The following is a 24,630-nucleotide window of genomic DNA, read 5'->3' as shown; positions in this document are numbered from 1 at the left end:
TGACTGAAATAAATAAGGGTGCTCCACCTCCTTCTTTAGTGGTTCTTTCCTTCTTATCACAGGAGTTCCAGAGATTTTGAAGCTCCTGAGAATATTCACAGACTCTGGCCGGGAGGTGCCAGTAATTGGTCTTCCTTTGTAAAGGGACTGAAGAACTAGAGTCCAAAGCAAGATGGGGACATAATCTGTGGCTTTGCAGGGGTGGGATTAAGTTACCTGAAGCCAAGAGGGTGTGAAGTCAGTGCCTGGATGGGGACCACCTGGATGCTGCCTTTGGTTCCAGGATGGAAGAAAGGAGGGTTGGGGGGAATATAATAAAAGAAATATGTAGATATCTGATCTGGGGCAGAGTGTGGTTGTGAGGTGAACAAGGCGGGGTTGCCCCAAAAGTCCACAGTCCCAGAAGGAAGTTCTCCCACTGAGATGAAAAGAAGATGCCCAAAATATTTATTTTAAATTTTTACCCCACTCTTCCTCCCAAAGGAGCTCAGGGCAGCAAACCTCAAAATGTTAAAACAATACCATTTAAATGATTTAAAATTTAAATATTTTTTCTCCCTCCGCCCTGGATGTAAATCTTCCCTCACTGCTTCTTCCCTGGTGGGGAGTGGGATGCCATTTGGGGGCCGGCCTCATGTGTCAAAATGTGTTGGGCTGGCCTTGGTGTGTGAGTTATGCTACGTACAATGGGGCTTCACGGAAAACACAACTTAAGGCAATAGTGGAGCACTGCAAAATTGTTTGTGGGTGAACATCTAGGAAACACATGGAGAACTGCACTGATGGTTGCAAAACACTCCTAATTATTATTCCTGTACCATTATAATTTTATTGTAACGTACAATAAAACCCTCTTAGAGGGTTGTAGACTGAGACGTATGTTAACATTTGAGAAGAAGAAGAAGAAGAGTTTGGATTTGATATCCCGCCTTTCACTCTCTTTAAGGAGTCTCAAAGCGGCTAACATTCTCCTTTCCCTTCCTCCCCCACAACAAACACTCTGTGGGGTGAGTGGGGCTGAGAGACTTCAAAGAAGTGTGACTGGCCCAAGGTCACCCAGCAGCTGCATGTGGAGGAGTGGAGACGAGAACCCGGTTCCCCAGATTAGGAGTCTACCGCTCTTAACCACTACACCACACTGGCTCCACCATCGGTGTGTGGGGGGTGCCCACCTTGAAAACGCCTCCGTGGAGAGGGGATCATTTTTTTAAAAAAAAATTATTTGCATTTTCAAAAACAAGTACAGAGCATATTTAACCCCTCTCTCGTTCCCTCGTCCCACTTACAACTTCATACCAAATACAACATGTATACATATACCATATGACTTTCCTTCCACACTTTTCCTGGTTCCTTTACTTTTCTACTACTCTGCGTAATCCACATCTTTTTAATCATCCAATTTGTTATCTATTAAATGCTCTCATCTATTTCAACTCTGCTGGATTTATACAAGCCCTGCTAAGCTATGTCATTCTCTATACTGGTTCTTGAAATATTCAGTAAACAACATCCATTCCTCCTTATATTCCTTATATCTGTTTTCTCTTATCCTGTTCGTTAGACCAGCCAGTTCAGCACATTCAAACATTTTACACTGCCATTCTTCCTGAGTGGGTACTATCCTTGTTCTCCACCTTTGTGCCAATAAGGTTCTATCTGCGGCAGTGGAGCATAGTTATAAACTCTTTTGTTTTTGGGGGACCTCCATTTTTACCATCCCCAAAAGGAAACTCTCAGGTGTATCTTTTTAAATTCATTTTATATCGTTTCCCAATATCCCTTAATAATTTTGAACGACCAACACATGTGAATAAAAGATCCCTCAATTTCATTACACTTCCAACATACACCTTTTTCTTCTTTAGACATTTTCGCCAATCTGATGGGTGTTAAATACCATCTGTGGGCCATTTTCATCATATAATTTTTTATCGCATAACTTGCCATAAAATTCATATTTATTTTCCACAACTTTCCCCATAATTCATGATCGATATTGTGACCCACATCCTGTGCCCACTTAATCCTGCTAAATTTCACAAATTTAGCTCTTTTGTTTCCCACTCCAGCAGCAGTTTGTACATATTTGATAATACTTTTATATTTGTATCTAAAAGGTCTTTGGTAAACTGAGACTTGTTCTGCAAAGCCATTTTTCCTATCTATCTTAAACAATTCATTAATGTAATGTACCAGAGTCGGAAACGACTAAACAACAACAAAACCTGTAGCTAATTGTTAACCAGATTTCTTAATTCCTTGAGATTTCTCAGTTTTGGTTCCTGTCCTGTAAGAGATAAAATTTCACTGTAAGTTAACCACTGCTTATCCATATTTATTCTTTTCCTGGTTGTAGCTTCCACTGGGGATATCCACAGTGGTCTTTTTCTTTCTAATAAGTTGTTATAATTTTCCCATACTCTAAATAGGTTTTTTCTTGATTATGTGATTTGTAAAAGTTTTATATATTTCCACTTTTCCACACCATAGGTAGGCATACACCCACCTGCACTGATTCCAAAGCTGTGACATATGTGGGAACCTTGACCATTTTTTTGCAACCCGTGACTTGCTTCAACTGGTGCCTTGAAGGATTTCCTAGAAATCCCCTGATTTCCATTTCAGCTGGGGAAGAAAGCAGCCGGCAGGGGGCAGCGGAGGATCGCAAAAAGAGAAAAGTGAGAAAAGAAAACTAGGGACTGTGGAGAAATGGGGGAGGGTGTCTTGTGGCAGAGAGAGAGAGAGAGGGAGGGCAGGAAACAAACACACACAAACAGCACAGACACACACAAACAGAAGAAGTGTGCATGCACACGAAAGCTCATACCTAGAACTAACTTAGTTGGTCTTTAAGGTGCTACTGGAAGGAATTTTTTGTTTTGACACAAACAGCAGTTAATGAAGGATGAGTACTTTCTCAGCAAAATCTGCCTCCGTTCTTCAATTCCTGTGAGAAATGTCAGTCTAGCAGCCTGATATGCAGTTGCTTTAAATTTCTTTGCTAGCTTAGTATGAAAATAAAATTTAGATTATTGTACAGTGGTACCTCGCAAGACGAATGCCTCGCAAGACGAAAAACGCACAAGACGAAAGAGTTTTCCGTTTTTTGAGTCATTCCGCAAGACGAATTTCCCTATGGGCTTGCTTCGCAAGACGAAAAACCGCAAGACGAAGAGACTCGCGGAATGGATTAATTTCGTCTTGTGAGTGTAGCAGGAACCCCACCCCACCCCAATCATTCTGTTTGTACAAACTTCACACACACTCACACTCATACACTACATACGCTATGCTTCTGTTATAAATTCATAGAAAATCAACCATACATCGGTTTTGCACTGTTCCACTTTTATTTTTCTCCATGAAGGAAGGACTACAAAATGGGGAAGGTTTGATACAGGGCAGCCATCATCCCTTGACCATACCAGCACATCCACAGGAGCCCTGCCCAGTTGCTATGCCAACCCTGATGGTCCTAGACAGAAGACAATCAAGATCACAAAGAACTTGCATATGGGAGTGGATTCAGCATGGACTGAAACAAAGGACACTGATCAGATCTTCCCTCAGGGGGCAGGAAACTGCAAACTCCCCTCTGTCACCTGGAAAGTACTCATGGGGAGGGGGAGAGAAGGGAACCAGCCAGGTGACAGGACACTCAGGTTACCACCACAACTCCTCCCTCAACCCCTCCTTTCTGTAATGTATGCATGATGTTTCTGGGGGTGGGCTTGACCTCGAGGAGGGGAATTTCAAAAGTTTTTATAAGACCTTGCACACCATTTTTCTGTGTCTTTTCTCTCACCTGCAAGTGAGGGGAGTACCCTGTTGCAACAGTTCAATAAAGGCCAAGCCTACAGGCTGCTGATTTGCTCCAATTTACTCTGGTTGGTGTCTTTACTTTTTGTCCAAGGGAGCCCTCGGATTTTTCCGGTAACATATGTAAAAATGAAAACAAACATTAAAAATAAAAAGGCCTTGTTCTGGGAACTGCCCTGGGACTTTCCCACCTGACTCAGAGGTTGCTGAGGGAGGCAGAAGGGGGCAAAGTCTCCTGGGAAACAATCCAGTTTGGAACGGAGAAACACACCTTTTCAGATAGTGAAATCACAATAAATAAAACCTCCCCTTTAGTAGTTTCAAGCAGTACTACAGGTTCCTCATAATACCTGTAGTGCATTCTTTACTGTGACGGCACCCGCACTTTGGAACTCCCCGCCTCTTGCAACACAGCAGGTGCCTTTGCTAGACTCTTTTCGGGCACCTGCTGAAAGCATTCTTCTTTAGGCAAGCATACCTAGATGCTTAGCAAGTTGAAGTAATTTTAATCTTAATATTTTAGCTTCTGTATGTTTTAAAGTAGTCGAACACCCTCCCTTCAGATGTGAAGGAAATAAGCAGCTATCCTATCTTTAAAAGACATCTGAAGGCAGTCCTGTTTAGGGAGGTTTTTAATATTTAATGCTGTATTGCTTTTAACACTCGATTGGGAGTGGCACAGAGTGGCTGGGGAAACACAGCCAGATGGGCGGGGTATAAGTAATAAAATATTATTATTATTATTATTATTATTATTATTATTATTATAAAGTAGGGTTGTTAATTTTTCTTGATTTTACTGCTGTGGTGTTTTGTTTTTTTTTGTTTTTGTTTTTTGGTAAACCACTTTGCAGGTTTAAAAAAATTATTTTTATTAAATAAATAAACAATAAATATAAATAAAAGAACACAAGCCAAAACACAATTCATCCTTAGATTTAAGTGTCAGTCCATAGTCGCCTGCTTGTTATCAGAGGCCCAGAATCCACATTCCTTTGTAAGAAAATATGAAATAACGTAAAACCATTTTTGCAGGCATTTTTTTTTTTTTTTAAAATCAATGTTGAGGAGGGGTGACATGAACTTTTCCTCACCGGGTACCACCTGACCTTCCTCTGCCTCTGCATCCGAGCAGTTACCAGTCCCCACTCCCAGCAGCAACCCACCAACAGACCAACAGTCACATAGAGGCAGCTAGTCCTCTGGGAATGTTGGGCTTGACTGACAGCTTGACAGACTCCGCCCCCGAGTGCATCTCCCTGGGGATCTCACAGCCCCCCCCCCCCCAGTTGCAGAGAGGGGGGGCATTCCCAGACCCCCCAGCTCGGAGATGCGGGGACTGAACCTGGGGTCCTCCCCTGGCCACCCCCCGCCCTGCAAGGTAGGACAGAAAGAGCTGGGAGGGAGGGAGGGAGGCGGCGATTCCCAGCGAGGAGCTGCATTAGAACTTCCTCGTTCCCTCTCCAGCCTCGCTCGCCACTTGTGCCCCGAATTCTGCCCAGCGACCGGTGCTGCCATCTGCGCGCAGATTTCCGATTGGCGGAATATTTTCCCCTCGCCCAATCCCTGGTTCCGCAGGCGGGGCAGAGAGCGGGTCTCCGAGCGGCGGAGGGAGGAGGAAAAGGGAGCTTAGTTTTGGGGGGAGATGGGGGTCCTCCTCCTCCTCCTCCGCTGGCCCCCCCTGATCCTGGGGGCGGCTGCCCCCCTGCTGCTGCTGCTCCTGGACTGCGCAGGTGAGGACTGGGCTCTGGGCGGGGGGAGAAAATGATCCCTTCCCCGACTTGGGGCTTGTTTTGTATGCCGCCCGGGGCAGGGGCCGCTTCACTCCTGGGCTCGGGGCTCAAGCAAGATAACATTTGTTTTGCACTTGGGTCCTCTTTATTGAAGAATATGATTATGTAGTGTTGGTTGGTTGGTTGGTTATTTTCTTATATTTGTGATTCCCCCCCCCCCAAAAAAAATGTTTGCTTTTATAGTGGTTTTTGTGCTTCTCTAATGGAAAATGGTATGAATATAATACTAGCATTAGTTTAATAGTTGCTTGTGCATACAAATTCTCACAGTAACTTACAAAGCTTTAAGAACTAAAGTGCAAGACCTGTTATTTCTCTCTTGAACCCTCTTGATATGGGGGGCTGCCCCCTCACTGTGTCTGCTACAGGGCTGGGCAAAGGGTGGTGGAGACCCCTGGTTCCTTCAGATTTCTCCTCACTTTGGGGTCTCACATGTGACTCATTTTGTGGCTCTTTGTCTCCCGACCACTGAGCAGAACTGCCTGTGTTGTTAAGCCAGAAGCTACAACCAGAGGCGTGACGCAGGTGGCGCTGTGGGTTAAAGCCTCAGCGCCTAGGGCTTGCCGATCGAAAGGTCGGCGGTTCGAATCCCTGCGGCGGGGTGCGCTCCCGCTGCTCGGTCCCAGCGCCTGCCAACCTAGCAGTTCGAAAGCACCTCCGGGTGCAAGTAGATAAATAGGGACCATTTACTGGTGGGAAGGTAAACGGCGTTTCTGTGTGCGGCTCTGGCTCGCCACAGCAGCGATGTCACGCTGGCCACGTGACCCGGAAGTGTCTCCGGACAGCGCTGGCCCCTGGCCTCTTAAGTGAGATGGGCGCACAACCCCAGAGTCTGTCAAGACTGGCCCGTACGGGCAGGGGTACCTTTACCTTTTACAACCAGAGGCAGCCTTGCTCTGAGCTCTTGTGGTTTGAAGTGGGGGAAGCCCCTGCCCTGGGAGGGGAGGGTCTTAGAAGTGGGTCCCATCTGATCTTGCCTGAAAGGAAACTGAGCGGAGGGAGGTAGCAGAGTCGACACACCATCAAGGCAAGGGCAGAGCTACCTGCCCTGGCACCTGGAGCAGTGCGGGGCCGGGGCTAGCAGGGCGGGCGGGTGCTGAAGCCCTTCTTCGTGTGCTGTGCCTCCAACCTCGAGAGGTCTGGAGGGTAGCAATGCGAGAACAGGGCCTTCTCTGCACTGGCTCCCTGTCTGTGGAATGCTCTTTCCAGGGACGTTCACCTGGCGCCTTCATTATACACCTTTAGGCGCCAGGCAGAAACGTTCCTTTTTAACCAGGCCTTTGGTTGATTTGATCAACACCCTATGCCCTTTAAAAATGTGGGGGGGTTGGGGGTTGGGAGGGGGTGTTATTGGGTTGTTGTTTTTATTTTGATTGAATATTTTGTGGTTTTAGATTGTGATTTTGTTCTGTGAACCGCCCTGAGATCTCTGGGTATACGGTGATATATAAATTCAAATAATAATAAGGCCCATTTTGCTACCTGAAACAAAACAGGAATTGCTCTACCCCGCTTAGCACTGTGCCCCCCCCACACCTTCCACCATAGAAATGCATCGTCTCTCACTGATTCTCTCCGTCCAGGGGTGTGTGTGTGTGTGTGTGTGTGTTGTTCTCCTAGGCAGTCCAGCTCTGGATATGATGCTTAAGCCTCTGCTCAGCTCCCTCCCTGTGTTGGTTAGTTGTTAGTTGTTTCTGTGGAGACTCATTAGGCCCCCTGGTGGCCAGAGCTGGTACAGCCTGTGGGAAAGTGAGCCCTTTTGGGGGTAAGGTTCATCCTTTGCCACGCTCTGCCCCCTTCCTGTGTTCGATCTCGTGAAGGGGCAAGGGTGGGGAAAGGGGATGTGGGGCCACATGTTGAGACCTGGCCCCAAAGTTGCATTTGTCCTCCTGCCCCTGCTATCCCTATGGGGCCTTCTTTCTGAAGTGGGGAACCCACTCTGTGGGTGGCAGCTCAGACCATAGAAAGATTGCAACACTGAACCATTGAAACATCGATTCTCAAAAGTGGATCCAGGAAGGATCTCGGAAATTACAGGCCAATTAACTTTACATCTTCCTGGAAAACTGGTGGAAAGTGCAGAAAACTGAAATGCATTTAACTTGAAGGATTTCAACTGTATGCTGGAATCACACAAATTATATATGCAGAAGGCAGAGAGCTCTTTTTGTGCAAGGTTTTCCCAGTACCGAAAGAGCTTTGAAGCTCTCTGCCTTGCATAAGAGACTCTGGCAGGTTCTCACAGGATCTTGTGGGGCTCTCCTGAGTTCCCAGGAGATCTTTCCAAAGCCTCCCAGAGCCCAGGAAGCAAGACCCAGGTCAGACATTGTGTTTATATCTTTTCCTCTTCCAACTCTATGATTCTTAGGCTGCCTCTGCTCTGCCGCCTCTATGTTTAAGGGCAGGTCTACAAACTCCCCCAAACCCTGCTGAACTTTGGATCTCCTGATTTGGGGCTGCTGCCTGTAATACAGCAGGATTAGGCTGCTGCCTTCATCTGCAGGACCCCTAACTCTCTGCCCCCTTTTCTCTTCCTTTCCAGGCTCCACTTCTCACTCCATGCGCTACTTCTACACAGCCGTGTCTGAGCCTGGCCAGGGGCTGCCCCAGTTCATTGCTGTGGGGTACATGGATGACCAGCCATTTGTTCAGTACGACAGTGACACCAAGGAGTATCTGTCCCTAGTTCCCTGGATAAAGAAGGCGGAGATGGAGGATCCTCAGTACCAGGAAAGGAACAACCAGAACTTTCAGGGCTCTGAGCTGTTGTTCAGGGTGAGTCTGCAGAATCTGCAGAATCGCTACAACCAGAGTGGAGGTGAGTGGAAGGCAGGAGAGGTACAGAATCACATCCCCCCCCCATATCCTTCCCTCCAGGGGCCAGAATTGCATGGAAGGGGCTGCTTGAAGGAAAGGAAATGGAGGGTGGGGGTCTCTACCCAGGGTAGAAGCTTTTTCCCCTTCCCTTCTGATCAGTTCATAACTGAAGGAGTGGAGGAGGGCAGAGGGAAGATCCCATTCAAGGTCCTAATGGGGGCAGGGATGGTGTGGGGTTGGGGTGGGGGACAGAGAATGAGACTTGGAGGGGAGAGACCCCCCCCCACTATGACACTCTCTGGACCTGCACATCCTACCCAGGAAATGTCTCCATTGCCCACCCTTCCTTCCATGCTAGGCTTGGCTTGGCTTAGGCCTTCTGAGGTGGAAATCTGTCTAGTTCATTTTCCTCTGGGAGGGGAAGAGAAGGGTGGGATCCTGAGGCTGAGACAAGCAAGCCTTGAGTTCTGGTCCTGCTTAAGGAGAAGCCAGCTGCCCAGAAAGAGGTGCTGATTGGCTGACCCTTCTGACCATCACCAAGCCCCTCCCTCTCCCTGGAACAGTGTTGAAAGAGAAGCCTTTTTAAGGAACACAAATGGACTGGGTTTTGGGGGTCAGAGTGGCAAATATATGGTTAAAACCATAAGCACAGTGGGCAACTGAAGGGGGGGTAGACAAGAGCCCCAAGGTCATCCTGCAGCCAGGGAGTTCCCAGAAGATCGACCCTGGCAATTATTAGCCTGGGCTGCCATGTTTAACAATCCTGTGTCCAAAAGGAGCATTAGGCCAGAACTGGATCAGGGCCCATTAATATCAGAAATAATCTGTTTCCTAAGCACTTTGGCTTGTGTTATTTCGGGAGTTTCACTCTATCTGATTTTAGTTGGAAAACGTATGGCCAGTTACCTGGGCGGGAAGGAGCCCCAGTGAACTCCATGGGACTTGCTTCTGAATAAACCTGCATAAGATCCCACATCTCCAGCATTTATTAAACATCTGCATTTACTTGATTGTCTAGCAGTCTACACTTAGGACTGTCACTGTCACAGTGAGATTACAGTCAAAGCATTACTTACAAAGCAACTCCTCCCCGCCCCCCAGCAAAAGCTCCATATCCAGACCAGCTGGTGGGGTTTGTGGTTTGGTTTGTTGTTTGCATAGGCCAACCACAAACCATTGTTTGAGTGCATAAAAAGAACTGTATCACCTTGGGACATGGTCTTGTAAAAGATTCTTCTTCTTCTTCTTCTTCTTCTTCTTCTTCTTCTTCTTCTTCTTCTTCTTCTTCTGTTGGAGCCAGCCGTCACAAGTGGCACTTCTTTAGGGTAAAATAAAGACGCAGGAAGCCAGCATATTTCCATAATATGAGAGAGCTGCTCGTTCAGACTTCTTCTCCTCTCCGGTAACTTTTTATTGTGCTTTGTTCTGTCCAGCCGCATGGCCGTTTGCCAATCTCATGTTACCTCAGCCGGTCAAGCTTTTATTGCCCCTTTACCATATAAGGTAATCATTGCCCAGAGGAATGTCAGGGGGCACCCTGCAGTATTTACAAACCTCTGCCTCTGGCTTTATGACTTCCACATGCCCTCTTTCTTTATTTTTTAATCAGAGGCATATATTTCCGTTCCAATAGGATTATATCGAGTGCGATAAGCGACTCTTGTGAAACCGGAAGTGGGCCGCGGACTGGAGAACCATGCAGTACATATAGAGATTAAAGAAGGAATACATTGAATACATCAACACAAAATAACGCAAATAACTACTATAATGATCACTAAAATTAATAAATGCCGAAGCCAACTTCCATCCGGAAGCCAAGAATATAAGAATTCTGATTCCAAGCTGCATGGTAGGCTTCCTTTCTAGTTTATAGCCATGCACTTGTGTCACTCCTACAGCACTGAGCTTGGTCACTGTATGTTCCTGTAAGAGAACAAGAGCTTTTAAACATGAATTTCAATGTATATTGACAGTTTGGATATATTCCCCATGATTCTTTCCCCTCTTTAATTTGAAAACAAATGGGGGCAGACATACACACCCAACATTTAGAAGCATGCAATAAACTGGTAAACTTAATCATATCTTGCACAAAAATATTGAGATAATTAATAGGCGTGACGTGGCTAATTACTTTACGATCCCAATTAGCCCTTTACAGCGGTCCGGTACGCTTCCTCAAGCTGCGTCATCTGCTCCGTTCCGTCACGCCTTGCAGAGTAAAAACACAGCGGAAAAGGCTGTTGCTGCTGCTGCTAAGATCCAGACAAACACATAAGGCACTTGTGTGTCCATTTATCAGTTCTTTATTGCGACATTTCTCAGACTTACACTCCAGGACTCCTCGCAGCCATAGCTACTGCTTCCTTCTCCCTCAAAGACAAAGGAACAGAGAAAAACTCCTCCCACCTTCCAAATTACATGTCAGAATGTGAGGCGTCACAGAACATCTTAACCCTGTAAGTTCTGAATCCCAACACCCCCTCTCGCCGAGCATTCTGACAAGACCTGTGGATGTACCTTTGCAGACCTCTGTGAGATCAATCCCTTCCCTAATGCCTTGCGCCCTCTCCTGGCGTTCCTGTCAGGCATCTGTGGAACATCCTCACAACTCTCAGATTCGCATTGTGCGAAACTTACCCACGCACCTGTGGCCTGATACCTCTCAGGTGGAATACCCTTCGTTGTGCGACTGGACCGCCTGGGCACAAACTCAGGTGTTACCTCTGACTCACTGTGGCCAGTAGGTGTGTCCTCTGTATCACAGGATTCCCCCTCTGACTTAAAGCGTCTTCGAATCCTTTGCATTACACTAACAGGAGAACTAGGCTCACTCTTGGGCTCTCTTTTTACAACTTGTGGAGATGCCCCATCCTGTTCCTGACTTTGGTCAGTGAGCTGATCGTCATCAGCAGACTCAGCCTCTCCTTCCTCCTCATCAGAACCTTCCTGCTCTGAATCAGAAAAACATTCTGAAAGAACATCACGCTTTGCAGGAGTCTTTGACCTCTCATCCTGCTCATAGAACTCAGCGTGTTTACTGATCAGCAGCTTACTCTGATCACCTGATGGGTACGCAAACCTCCATGCATGCGCTGCTGGCTCATACCCACAGAAGATCATTTTCTGGAACTTGGATCCATCTGGCCCTTGCAAAGCCTTAGGCACCGGCACAGATGCAACAGACCCAAAAAAACACAGAAAGTGAATCTGGGGTTTCTTGCCATGCAACATAAAATAAGGTGTGTCACCTACCACTGAATTGTAGGACCGATTCCAGGTGAAGCCCACATATTTAACTGCCTCCATCCAAAACCTTGGAGGTAACCCAGAGTCTGTCAGCATCACCTGTGCAGCCTTAACCAGAGCCTCACTCCTAAGCTCTGCCACCCCCCTCTGTTGAGGAGAAGTCACTGTGTGACGTATCCCTTTCTTGTGAAAGAACTTCTGCAAAGCAGACCCAGTAAACTGTGCACTTCGGTCACTAGTGACTGCTTGCACCTTGGTGGAGAACCTTAGTTCCACCTCCTCAACCCAACTTTTAATCAGCTGTGCTGCATCTTCCTTGGATTTGAGACCATGAGTCCAGGTGTTCTGCGAAAAATCATCCTGCATCATCAGCAGAAACCTGGCCCCTCCCAGACTTGGTTCCTTCATGGGACCCAACAGATCTATGTGCACAAGATCAAAAGGTTTTGTGGTTACCCTCTCCACCTTTGGGTAACTGCACCCTTTTACCTTTGCCTGTCTGCAAGCCTTACAATTTATGGCTTTCCCACATTCCTGAATTTTACAGCCTTTAGAACACTCCTGTAACACCTGGAGTTCTTCAAGAGAACTATGAGCTGTCTTCTTGTGCCAAGCACATGCACATGAAACATGAGTGGGAACTGTAGCACGCAGAGCTTGTGCTCTCTCAACCTTCCCCTCACCCTCCAGAGACGTTTTAAGAATGAAGAGATCATTCTGCCCCTTTTCAACTTTGACAAGCTGCCTCCCTCCCTTGGAGATTGTGCAGACATCATTCTCAAAACAGACCTTAAACCCCTTTTTTAACAAATAAGGCACAGATAAAAGACAGTGATGCATCCCTGGTACAGTGCAAACCTCCAGCTGCTCCTGCAAAACAGAAAGAAAGATTTTTGCAAAATTAGTTACATCTCTTTTTTCTCCATTTGCAAATAGTACAGTTTTTCCAGCTGGAATTGCCTTGCAATTCCACATCTCGACAGCAGGGGTCTCTGGAATCAAGTTGCGATTAGCTGCTGAGTCGATTACAAAGCAGAGCTCAGTGTCTCTCTCAGAGCTGTCCTCAAACAATGCAAGACTGGCTGTCAGCTGATAAGCTTCTTCATCGCGTTTAGCACGTCCGCCTTGCTCAGTCCCACGCCTGGCTGCCTTGCCAGTCTGGTTGCCATGGAAACCTGGCTGGTTCCCATGGGAAGTGACCTTGACAACATCCTGCCTCGTCTCTCTGCTCCGGTGGGGGCAACAGCGACGCAGATGGTCAGGAGAATTGCAAATAAAACGACGAACGGAAAAAGCCTGGACCGTGCATTCCGCTGGCTTGGCTCCGCCCTTACACCCAGAGCTCCCGGTGCCAGCTCTGCCCTCTCTGTGGCGGCGCTCCTCCTCATCTGATAAGCGTCCCGTGACGTAATTTAGAGTCAGCGTTTGGGGATCCATCGATTCCAGAGTTAGACACAGATTATCATAACTCTTGTCCAGAGAGCTGAGCAAAATGTACACTTTCAGCTCCTCTGAAAAGTTGACTTGTAACAGTCTCAGCTGGTTAAACACAGCCAGCATATCAGTTACATGCTTCCTGATGCTATCCCCAGGACGTAACTTCATCTCAAACAAGCGTCTAGTGGTGTGGATCTTTGCACCAGCCGTGGTTCTGTGGTGCACCCTTTCCAACGCTTGATAGGCCTCACATGCATTCTCCAGCCCCTCTACCAAAGGCAGCTGTGAGCCATCCAAGCTAAGCACAATAGCTCCCAGGGCTTTGTGATTTTTTCTCTGTGAAGCGCGGGCATCTGCAATTTCTGCCGCTGAAGCTCCTGCCGCTGGTGTGGGTAGTGGAGGTCCCTGAACAGCCTCCCACAGCCCCTTCGCTACCAGCCATGCCTTCAGCCGCCTTCTCCATTCTTGCCAATTTTTGCCGTCCAATTTTTCAAATGGGACTACGAATGACTCGTGGCTGTCTGCCATTTTCTCCCAAGGGGCCCCAAGCTGTACTCACGTATCACCAGCTTTTCCAGCACCCGTCTGTGGAGAAACGATTCTCAGCTGCTCTCAGCTCTCAGCTCTCAGCAACTCTGCCTCTCAGCATCAGGCAAAACTCAGAACGCAGACCTCCGCTCTCAGTAGCGTTCTCCCAGCTGACCCAGCTGACTTCAAAGCATTCCGGCAGACTTTCAGCAACAGTTTTACAACGGTAATTAGGTCCATAACCTATTGAGATAATTAATAGGCGTGACGTGGCCAATTACTTTAAGATCCCAATTAGCCCTTTACAGCGGTCCGGTACGCTTCCTCAAGCTGCGTCATCTGCTTCGTTCCGTCACGCCTTGCAGAGTAAAAACACAGCGGAAAAAGCTGTTGCTGCTGCTGCTAAGATCCAGACAAACACATAAGGCACTTGTGTGTCCATTTATCAGTTCTTTATTGCGACATTTCTCAGACATACACTCCAGGACTCCTCGCAGCCATAGCTACTGCTTCCTTCTCCCTCAAAGACAAAGGAACAGAGAAAAACTCCTCCCACCTTCCAAATTACACGTCAGAATGTGAGGCGTCACAGAACATCTTAACCCTGTAAGTTCTGAATCCCAACAAAAAATATTATCCCTCCATATCTTATGATAATTTTCTCCCCTAAAAGTCTTATTCAACAACACAGTTCTTATAGTTCGAGAGTGGCTGAGCCGTGGATGCTGCCAGCCAGTGTAGGATTCTGACGACTGCGGCTTGCCAGCTGATAAGGTGAAATATGGTGGTTTCAACTGGACTGGGTCGTCTGCTCCTCTTCCTTGTATAACAGTGCAGGAAAGGATGGCAAGGCAAATGGTGAGGAAGGCAAACACTGCCAGATGCAGTTCGTGTGTAGCACCTCAAGGTGGCACATGCGGAAAGGTTTCGATGCTTCATCCACAAAATGCTGACAAAGTGTAGGGGAGTTCCGCATGCTGTGAGGCAGGACAACCCACTGATATCGCTGGGTGGGCTGAAAATTGTTATATACTGGCAATGTAAAAGCAAACCGTTCCTGTCTGCTGGAGCCAGTGGGATGAAGGTGGTTCAATGTGGCCGAAAGTCAGTTGTTCAGAAATAAGCTGTTCAGAAACGAGATGATGCCATTGCTGCGGATTTTTCTTTTGGTGGAGGCCACTGTTGTACCCACACTGAGGTATCGCTTATCTTGGTTTGCCACGCTGGAAACGTTGTATCGGTGGCTACAGGCTGGTTTTTATTTTGCGCTGCTGCTAACAGTTGTGCTGCTGTACCTACAGACTGACAAATGCGAAGCATGGCTGCTGTGTCTGTGGCAGGATTGTGTATTATCAGGCGCAACGCAACCTTACAATCCTCATTTGCATTTTCAAAGGCCAATTGTTTGATAATTATTTGTTTGGCTTCAGGATTTTCAATTTGACAACTCACTGCTGTAAGCAGCCTGTCCATAAAGGAAGAATATGATTCTCTAGGTTCTTGTCTGATTGAACCCCACCTAGACTGGATACTGGAGGGTTCCGGGATTTTTCTCATTGCTTGTTGAGCAGCAAGAGCAGTATCCCTCAATAAGATCTGCAGCAGTGTGGCTTGCACTGAAGCCTGAGCAAGGGGCCCACGCCCCATCATAGCATCCATCACATCTGCGAGGGTAAGATTAGGATTATTCCCTCTTGCTTGTTGCAGTAAAGCAGGAGCATAAGCACGACAGGCAGTTTCCCATTCGTGGGCAAACAATACACCTGCTGATGGGGGTAACACTGTACGTGCCAAAAGCTTGATGTCATCTGGAACCAAAAGCTGGGCTAATGTGGTTTCCAAAAGAGCTTGTGTAAATGGGGCTTGCAGTCCATTTGTCCTAACTGACAATTGCAGTTCTTTCAAGATTTTAAAGTCAAAAGGTTGGTGCTGGGCTTGAGTTCCTGCTGGAGCACCAGCAGGGAGCAAAATAACAGGGAATGCCATGGTATCCTGTGATAAGGAACAGGCAAGTACTGCACGTTGAAAAGGGGTAGCTTGTTCTGCCGCTGAAAGAGTAGGGTCATTTCCAGCCAGACCACTGTATTTTTGCAGGATTGGGTCCTCTGGTGAGGAACTGTAATCCGGAGGTTTGGGGTCTGGGGCTGCTGGCAAAGCAAGTGCTGGAACACATGGCAGGACAGCAGGCTGAATTAAAGAAGCTGAAGGTTGTGTTGGCAATACAGCCATGGAGATATTTTTTGGTGATAAAGAGCCCATAGCATAACGGATCTTACACCAAGCATTTAAAATTCGAACACTGAAACTGGGGTGTCCATGAAAATGTGCTCCAATCTTATCCCATTGTTTTAGTTCCCATGTCCCATGTGCAGCAAGCCAGGGGCAGTGCTCATCGATGGCTTGAATGAGCTGTATCAAATCGCCATCAGGGACTTCCAATTTGTTGGAGGAGAGGAGAAATTTTAAGTCCTTTAAAAATTTCTGTTGCGGAAATGACAGGGAACTGCCCATGTTTCTAAAATCAATATAAAAGGGATCAAACTCACCAGGGATCTTTTTTTAAAGATGTATAAGCGCTTTGAAATCCTTGCCGGATGTGGTGAGCCGATGATATCCACTGCTTGGATCGAAAGTCCTCTCACAGTGTCTTTTAAAATCCTCTTAGTCTGCCTCAGACTGTTTCCTTTAAGTTGCTTCTCACGGTTCTCTTTGAAGTCTGTCTCACACTGCTTTCTTTTAAGTTTTCCTCTTCTTTTAATTGAGCCTCAGAGAGGGCACCACTTGTTGGAGCCAGCCGTCACAAGTGGCACTTCTTTAGGGTAAAATAAAGACGCAGGAAGCCAGCATATTTCCATAATATGAGAGAGCTGCTCGTTCAGACTTCTTCTCCTCTCCGGTAACTTTTTATTGTGCTTTGTTCTGTCCAGCCGCATGGCCGTTTGCCAATCTCATGTTACCTCAGCCAGTCAAGCTTTTATTACCCCTTTACCATATAAGGTAATCATTGCCCAGAGGAATGTCAGGGGGCACCCTGCAGTATTTACAAACCTCTGCCTCTGGCTTTATGACTCCCACATTCTTCAATATGTTGAGTAGTTCTAGAGGGAGGACTCCAAAGTAGCTCTGTTACAATCCTTCTACTTCCCAGAGGGAGCAATTTCCCTTCTCCTCCCCCTGCACACCTTTCTGGGGCTTCTCTCCCCCCCCCACCAGCTGATTTGTGGGGAAGGAGATGGGGAGAAAGCCCCAGCTGTGTAGGTAAGACTTGGTTTTTAGACTAGCTGTGTTAGCTGAATCCAGCCCAGAAGAGCAGGATTTCCTTCGAGAGAGGCTTCTGTAATGCAAGACATTCTATACCCAAACTCAATTCAGCTGTAAGCCAAGGGCTCCTGAGATGAAAGGGGAAGCCTAAATCAGAAGTGAGAGCCACCTGGTGTCCTCTGGGACAGCCTCTCCTCCATTGCTGAGCTCCCTCAGGCTCCCTGGAAACACAAAGAGCAACAGAACTCTGTACATGGCCAGGAGCAACCATTGCCAATTCCCATCCTGTCTTGGGGTGCCTGACATAGCTTCTCCCCATGGTTTTGTTGTGGGAAATCAAAATGGCTGTCTGCTGACCCTGCTGTCTGGCATGGAGGAGACAGGGCTGGGGTCCTCAGCACCCATGGGCCCTGCCAGGGGTCTGGGGTCTCAGCGGGTGCCGGGTGATGCCACCTGCCAAGTGAAAACACCAGATCAATGCTTCAGATACTGGAATTGAAGAGCAGATTTAAAAGTCACAAGCATTAGCATACATAAGAACATCATTATATATATTATATATTAGCATATATAAGAATGGACCAGCAGAAGGGATTTGCAGCCTGAGCTTTGCTCCCTCTCGGCTGAGGACGGAAGCAGGAACCTGAAGGAAGTCTGGGGCTGCCCTGACCCTCCTGACCCTCACAGACACGGTCAGCTGCTGGCTCTGGCTTTCTGCATTGCCGTTTGCCCCTTGTGCAAATACACACACACAGAGCATTGCCTGTAGAAGTTTGCTTCCTGCTCCCAGCCCCTTGGCAACCCTGGCTGTGGGGTGGAGGTGGTGGCACCGGAACTGGCACAAGGCTGCCTCAGGTGGACTGGCACAAGCTAGGCCAAGTGGTCCATATCCTGTGAGCTCTTGCCTCCCTCAAATGTCTACATGTGGGGTGCCATTGGGGGAGACCAGGTGCAGCCTGACATGCTTCAGGAGGGAGGGGAAATGAAAAGTAACAAGTTTGCTTAACATTTGCATTTAATTATTTTCACCAGGAGTAAAGAGTTTAGTACAGGCATAGGCAAACCCCGGCCCTCCAGATGTTTGGGACTCCAATTCCCATCAGACATAGCAAACAAGACCAGTGGTTAGGGATGACGGGAACTGTAGCCCCAAACATCTGGAGGGCTGGAGTTTGCCTAAGCCTGGTTTAGTATATAGGCAAAGTGTGTTTAGGCACACATTTACAAACATCTCTTTGTTCCATAATTTATATCTTTATAGTCCACTCAGTGAGCACAGTTACCTTACAGTTGTCCTTGAACCAGGGTTCAAATCCCTCAAATGCATCATTTGCTTAATATTATATGCAGTAGCACTTGTATTGCGGACACACACACACACAATAATGACTCTGCAGTGGCAGGCACAGATGTCTTCCCTTCACCCCCATGCCTGTTATTTGTGGCACAAAACAAGGGTGCCAGTTGATGCTTGGCTTCCTCCCTGGAACCGTTGACACTGGCTTTGTGGCAAAGTAGTAATATGGAGGGATCCTGGAAGAGAGCAAAGAGCTGGGAATCCAGCCATGGCACTGCCGATATTGAAATTAGAGGGGGGGGGGTACCTGAAACTTTGATGACTCTGTGCTCATGGGCCTTAATACCTGTCCCAGGCAGCAAATGGATTTTAGTTGCATTAATGAAGTGCCAAAATGTGCCCCGCCCCCCTGTCTGCTGCAGTTATGACCCCAGAATAGGCACAGCCAGGCGTTCTTTCCATTCTGTGAATCTTCTTCCCTCTGCAGCCTCCTCGTCCTCCCCACTGCCCTGGTGAACTGGGGGAGGGGGACGGCCAGGGTCTGCAGTGCTGGAGACGACAGGAAGGAAGGATAGTGTTCCTCTTCCATATTCCATAGGGAGATGGCGGTTCCCACAGGGATGCTGGGGGCTGATAGAGAACGGCCCCCCACATCTGGTAGTTGCTCTTTAAAATCTGAATTACCCCATGGAACTGACTGCCAGGAAAGAGTCCCTCAACAAAAGAAATAGGCCAGTCAGATTCTTTCCAGGTGGTTTTAGGGTTTTATTTTATTACACAAATGTAACTGCCGGATCCTCTGCATGTTGGAAGTAAGTCCAACCCCACTCAGTGTGGCTTAGCTTCAAGTAAATATGCAAAAAGAAATATATGTACAGTTGTACCGCTGGTTGCGTATTTTCAGGATATGAACGCTGTTCCAGGATTTCACAGAAACGCTCTTATCGCGCCACATGCGTGCGCAGATGTGGCGCCTCTGCTTGCAGACTTTTTGGGTTGTGCACGGACCCCCGGAACGAATTACGTGTGTATCTGGAGGGTCCACTGTAATATGTTATGGAGAATCAAAATGATCTGTCAAATTTAAGGATTATGGGACTTCAAAATGTTGTTTTAATGTTGTTGTTGTTTTTAAGTTTTGGTGGTAGCCCCGTGGGGTGGGTAGGAAGGTGCTGGGACCCGCCATCTTTGACAAGGGCAGTCTGGCTTCTGCTGGGAATGGGGGCCATATTGAAGTGGGGCAAACCCCCCTTGTGGCTCTCCTTTCCCTCCCAGGCTATGAGGAAACTTCTTTTTCCAAAAGCCCTTCCATGACTTCCCTCCTTTTAGGGAAAAGGTCCTTGATATGGAGAAGCTGGGGGGAGAGAGATGGAGGGGAAGAGGAGACCCTCTCTCTTGAAAGGGCCCCCCATGTGTGGGCATCCCCCTTCCATGTTGCCCTTTCTGGGACTGGGACTGGGGACAGCTGAGGCGTCTCTCCAAAAGGGGCAAGATCCAGAGGAGCAGAGCTGGGCGGAAAGAGGGACAGACTGTGACCCTGCAAGGGATGCTCCTGTTGGGCAGGAAGGGAAACCCCAGCCCTCCCCCGCCTCCAGGGAGTTAGGAGAATCCACTAGGAATTTTTTTTGGGGGGGGGGCTTTACAGGCTCAGGATTGTAGTGTTTTCCCTCAGTGAAGGTGTTCTGCGGATGAGCCTTCAGAAAGATACAATGCTGGTTGATTTTTCTCCCCTCTGACTGCTGCCTCTTCCCTGAGTCTCAGGCAAATAAATCCTTTTTCCCGGGCGCTTTTGCTGATGGGGGAGGGGCTGCTCTGACCCCCCTTGACCTCCTGGGCCTCTTCTGGTCCTTCCAGGGATCCACACCTTTCAGTGGATGTACGGCTGTGAGCTGAGGTCAGACGGGCACAAAGGAGGGTATTACCAGTACGGCTATGACGGGAGGGACTTCCTCGCCTTCGACAAGGAGACCCTCACTTCGACAGCAGCCGAGACGGAGGCCCAAGTGAGCAAGAGGAAGTGGGATGCTAACATGGCCGGGAACCAGTACCGGAAAGCGTACCTGGAGGAGGAATGCATTGAGTGGCTGCAGAAATACCTGGCGTATGGGAAGGAGACTCTGCTGAGGACAGGTGAGGGGGGGCAGCGGGGAGGGGAGGGGGGCTCAGTGGGGCAATTTTCCTGCAACCTCCCCTCCTTCCCCCTTAACAGTCTTCCTTTCTGGACCAAACATCAAACACTCTTCTTGGTGGTGGTGGCAGAAAAAAGTTTGGGACTCTGGGAGGAGAAAGGGGGTCACTTCAGAGTATGATGGGGGGAGGGAGATGCTTGGGGAGAGGGGGCACAAAGAAACAGCAGGGAAGTGACTAAGAAAGCAAAATGTGTTTTAAATAAAAACAAAAACAAAATTAAAATAGACAGATTGGAGGGGAAAACAGAAAACCTTTTGGCTTTACACTGGGGTATGTACCTATTTGAAAAGTCTTTAAAACTAAAGAAATTAACGTTTTTTAAAAAATAGAAAATGTTTGGGGAACCCATAAATATGTCTTAGAGGGCAGGATTCAGCCCCCTCATTAATACTGTAGGTTAGCCACTTGTGGCCTAGAAGGAGAAAACCTGAACATAGTGAGAGACTATGGGAATTCCCTCATTTATATATGCAGCAGGCCGTGTTGGTCTGCTGCAGTCAAAACAAAATTTAAAAATTCCTTCCAGTAGCACCTTAGAGACCAGCCCCAGAGGGCGCACCTATCAGCCAGTCACCCATTCCCACCACTCTTCTGACTAATACCCCTCCCCACCCTCTCACTATATAGAAGGGTCTGGTGACTTCTGTTTCAGTGTATCTGAAGAAGTGTGCATGCACACGAAAGCTCATACCAAGAACTAACTTAGTTGGTCTTTAAGGTGCTACTGGAAGGAATTTTTTTATTATGAAAATTAATTGAAAATGAAATAATTCTAGCATCCTCCCTTTTTGAGGAATGACACATACGTATTAGCCGTGCTTAGAGAGATCTGAGCAAATTCATCTTCTTTTGGGTTTCTGTGGGGAAAGGGCTTGACCTTCCTTCCTTCCTTCCTGCTCCCCCCAGCAGAGTCACATCCCCTCCTAGACTGAGTTTCCAGTCCAGGCACTGCAAAGTGGGTGGGATCCTGGAACAGCCCCTTCAGACAACAGCTACCCAGGGAGACAGTTTTTGAACAAGGGTTACATTCTGTGAATCATGCCTCAAGCCAAAATGGTGTATAGTCGAAACACATTGGATTCAAGGGCGATTGGGTTGCCAAAGCCTCCCTGAACGCCCACCCCCTTCCCACCATCTTTTTGTTTTTTAGAATATTTTTGGCACGCGCGTAAATCTGTATGTGCACAAGTTCAATGTGCGCAAGTTGCTGGCTTACTGGGCCTCCTGGTCTGCCCTTTCCACTCCCGGGGAGAAGGGAGATGGGCCCTTTCCAACCTCAAGGGACCCTTTCAGGGCAGGCGGGAGAACCAGAAATGAGCTCTGTCTTTCCCAGGGCTCTTGGCTTTGCTCACTAACTATGGAGCTGAAAAGTCCCGGAGAGCAGCGAGTCCAGCATTTCTTCCCCCTCGAGAGAAATCAGGATCAGTTCATGACTTGCAACTTGGAAGGATCTGAATGAATCCCGCCATTGGGGACCTGGTGAAATTTGCCCCTCAGCCTAGAGGCAGCTCCCTGGGACAATCTTGGAACCACAAGTTGTCATGTTTGAGTAGTGTTGGAGCTTTGGAAGATGACAATTTAATTTGTAGCCAGTCCTTCCTCCCAAAGGAGTCTGCTTTGGCAAACAGAGGATAAAATAGTTCCACTGTAGAGACAGATTGGTGAAGATGCCAAGGCAGGTTGAGGAAATCCCATTTATTCACAGTTATTTTTAATTTCTGCAGATTCTGACTAGGTTGCCCCTTGGGTCCCTGCTCCTCTGCTCTTAAAAAATACAGGATTCCTCCAGGCTCCCGTTGTGGATGTCTATCTGTTAACCCTTTTTGCAGAGGCTCCGGTGGTGAAGGTGACCAGGAAGGCAGACTATGACGGCCTGGAGACCCTCGTTTGCCAAGTCCACGGCTTCTACCCCAAGGAGATTGAGGCCAAGTGGGTGAAGGACGGGGAGGTCTGGCAGGAGGGCACCCTCCGAGGATTGGTCGCCCCCAACTCGGACGGGACCTACTATCTCTTCCTCAGCGTCAAGATCGACCCTGAGGAGAGGGAGCGCTTCCAGTGCCGCGTAGAGCATGACAGCCTGGAGAAGCCTCTGGACGTGGCCTGGGAGAAGGAGCCTGGTGAGAGAGAGACAGACAGACAGACAGACAGACAGACGGGAGGGGAAGGGGTGGGCTCTGGGAGGGGGATTTCCACCCAACTCCTCAGATGGGGAACTCCAGTTGGATCCTGTCTGTGTCTCTGGAGGGAAGCAGCTGAATCGGAATCTGTAGATGCCTTTTCTCACAAGTGTCTCATTGTTGAATGGTTTCTTTAAATGTAAAGGTTCATCATTGTTCCACCTAATGTGTATGTCTTTAAGGGGCCAGAGCAAGGGCCAGAGCAAGATAAGGAGACCCAGCTTTACAGCTGTGAAACACAGCAGGTGCTGCTGAGTTGTACTGATTAAGGTGTGTCGGCATTTGGGGGTAGTATATAAGGAGCAGCACCTAGCTCTCCCATTACCCTGGGGGTTGGGTTGGTGGTTGGGTCTGGTTTGTTGATGTATTTAGTGTAAATGGAGTTTTTGTTTTTTATAATTAAAACCTTGCTTAAGTTATTTTTGAGTCCCTTTCTTTTTAATGCATGGTCTCCCCAGCAAGCTCTCTGCAGCGCTACCATACTGCCAAATAGCCAACACTCATAGGCCTTAAACTCAAATTGGAGGTAAAAACTGGCCATCACTTTTTGCCTTAAAGCCCAAGCAGTTGTGATGTCACAGAATGTGGCCAGACGTGTTATTTCTCCAAAATCAAACGACCTCCTCCACATGGCTGACTTACTCACACTCTCTGTGACTGAAAAGGGGGCAGTGAACTTAAAAGAGGGAGCCCCGGACTGAGTGTACTTCACAGTGAAAAAGATTCTCACTCGCTCCTCCTCACACTCAGGCCCGGCTAGAAAAACTGATACTCATCTCCACTCGGCCCAAACACCCGCACACCGCTGGGAAGAGGAAGAAGGGTTTTTTAATAACGACGCTCGTCTCTCACACACCGCCAGGGAAGCTGCGCCTGCAGGAACCAAAGCAGAATGTCTAAGAGCCAGACTCCCTTTTCCCCAGCAGGAGCCCCTGAACGCACATCCCCACCCACACCCCAGACTCCCCTTCTCACAGGCAGGCAAGCGAGGATTATGGAAGCGGCCCTTGAGCCAAAGACTCACCCAGGCAGGGCAGAGGGGACCAGGGCAGAGGGGACCAGAGGGGACGAGTGTAAGCTGCTCCCCTCCCACATTGCCGCTTCAAAGGGAGCCCGGGAGGAGGGAATCTGCTGCAGCTTCCCCCACCTCCCGCAGAAGCCGCGCGCTCTTGAAAGGGGCTGTGCGGCTTCCCCCGGGATTTTCTGGGAGGTGGGGGGATTCCCCCACCTCGTAGAAAAGCCCGCAGGAGCTGCGCAGCCTTTAAAGAGCGCACCGCTCTTGGGGGCTTTTCCCCGAGGAGGGAGAAGGGACTATGCGGCCAGTCCTGGGGAAAAGCCTGCAAGAGCGCACGAAGCTTGTGTGCGGCTCTTGGGGGCTTTTCCCTCCTGCCTCCCCCCTGCATTCGTTCCATAGGACGCACACACATTTTCCCTTGCTTTTTAGGAGGGAAAAAGTACGTCCTATGGTGCGAAAAATACGGTATGTCTTCCTTGAAGGCCTGTAATGCTGGGCTCTGGGGGGGTCTCAGAGGGGAGGAAATCCCTTCCTCTCAGGGTCTGGACCAGGGGTCTGCAACCTTTAAGACAAAAAGAGCCACTTGGACCCATTTCCGAAGAAAAAAAAACTGGGAGCCGCAAAATCATTGCGACATTTAAAGCATGCACGCCGCTGCCCTCCGATCTGACAGCGGGCGGGAAGGTGACATCAGGACGGTGTGTGACTAACGCACGCACCGCCCCCATGCGACGTCACAGCCAGTACAGTGCCCGCCACAGTGGGGAGTGTCGGGGCGCAAAATGCGCCTCCTCCCCTCGCTAGTATCCGCCTCGGAGCCGCGGCAAAGGTGTAAAAGAGCCACATGCGGCTCCGGAGCCACGGGTTGCAGACCCCTGGTCTGGACAGAGAAGGCTGAAGCGCCTGAGCAGGAGGAGACCTGCTGTTAAGTCTTGAGTCTGTGATGAAACAGGTGTGCCTGTCAACTGTCTTCCTTAGATGAATTGATTATTTTGAAGACCTCTAATGCTGGATTCTGGTGGAAAAAATAAACTCCCTTGT

General features: G+C 48.4%; 2 protein-coding genes across 4 annotated transcripts in view; both read left to right on the top strand.

The window, feature by feature from the left end:
- LOC307208846 (major histocompatibility complex class I-related gene protein-like) overlaps positions 1–24,630 on the top strand; it is a 52,879-nt gene that overhangs the window by 25,343 nt on the left and 2,906 nt on the right. The gene's annotated exons all lie outside the window — the stretch shown is intronic.
- The window catches only part of LOC307208848 (major histocompatibility complex class I-related gene protein-like), an 81,319-nt gene continuing 62,110 nt past the window's right edge, over positions 5,422–24,630 (top strand). For both annotated transcript variants that reach the window (XM_079963849.1, XM_079963848.1), the window contains exon 1: positions 5,422–5,555. In XM_079963849.1, coding sequence (XP_079819975.1) covers positions 5,468–5,555 — 88 coding nt within the window. In that variant the 5' untranslated portion in view covers positions 5,422–5,467. The remainder of the gene's footprint in view (positions 5,556–24,630) is intronic.

The sequence above is a fragment of the Podarcis cretensis genome, assembly GCF_951804945.1.
Source record: "Podarcis cretensis genome assembly, chromosome: 2".
Lineage (NCBI taxonomy): Eukaryota > Metazoa > Chordata > Lepidosauria > Squamata > Lacertidae > Podarcis > Podarcis cretensis.
The sequence above is the reverse complement of the archived record's forward strand: the minus strand, read 5'-3'. Positions and strand labels throughout refer to the sequence as shown.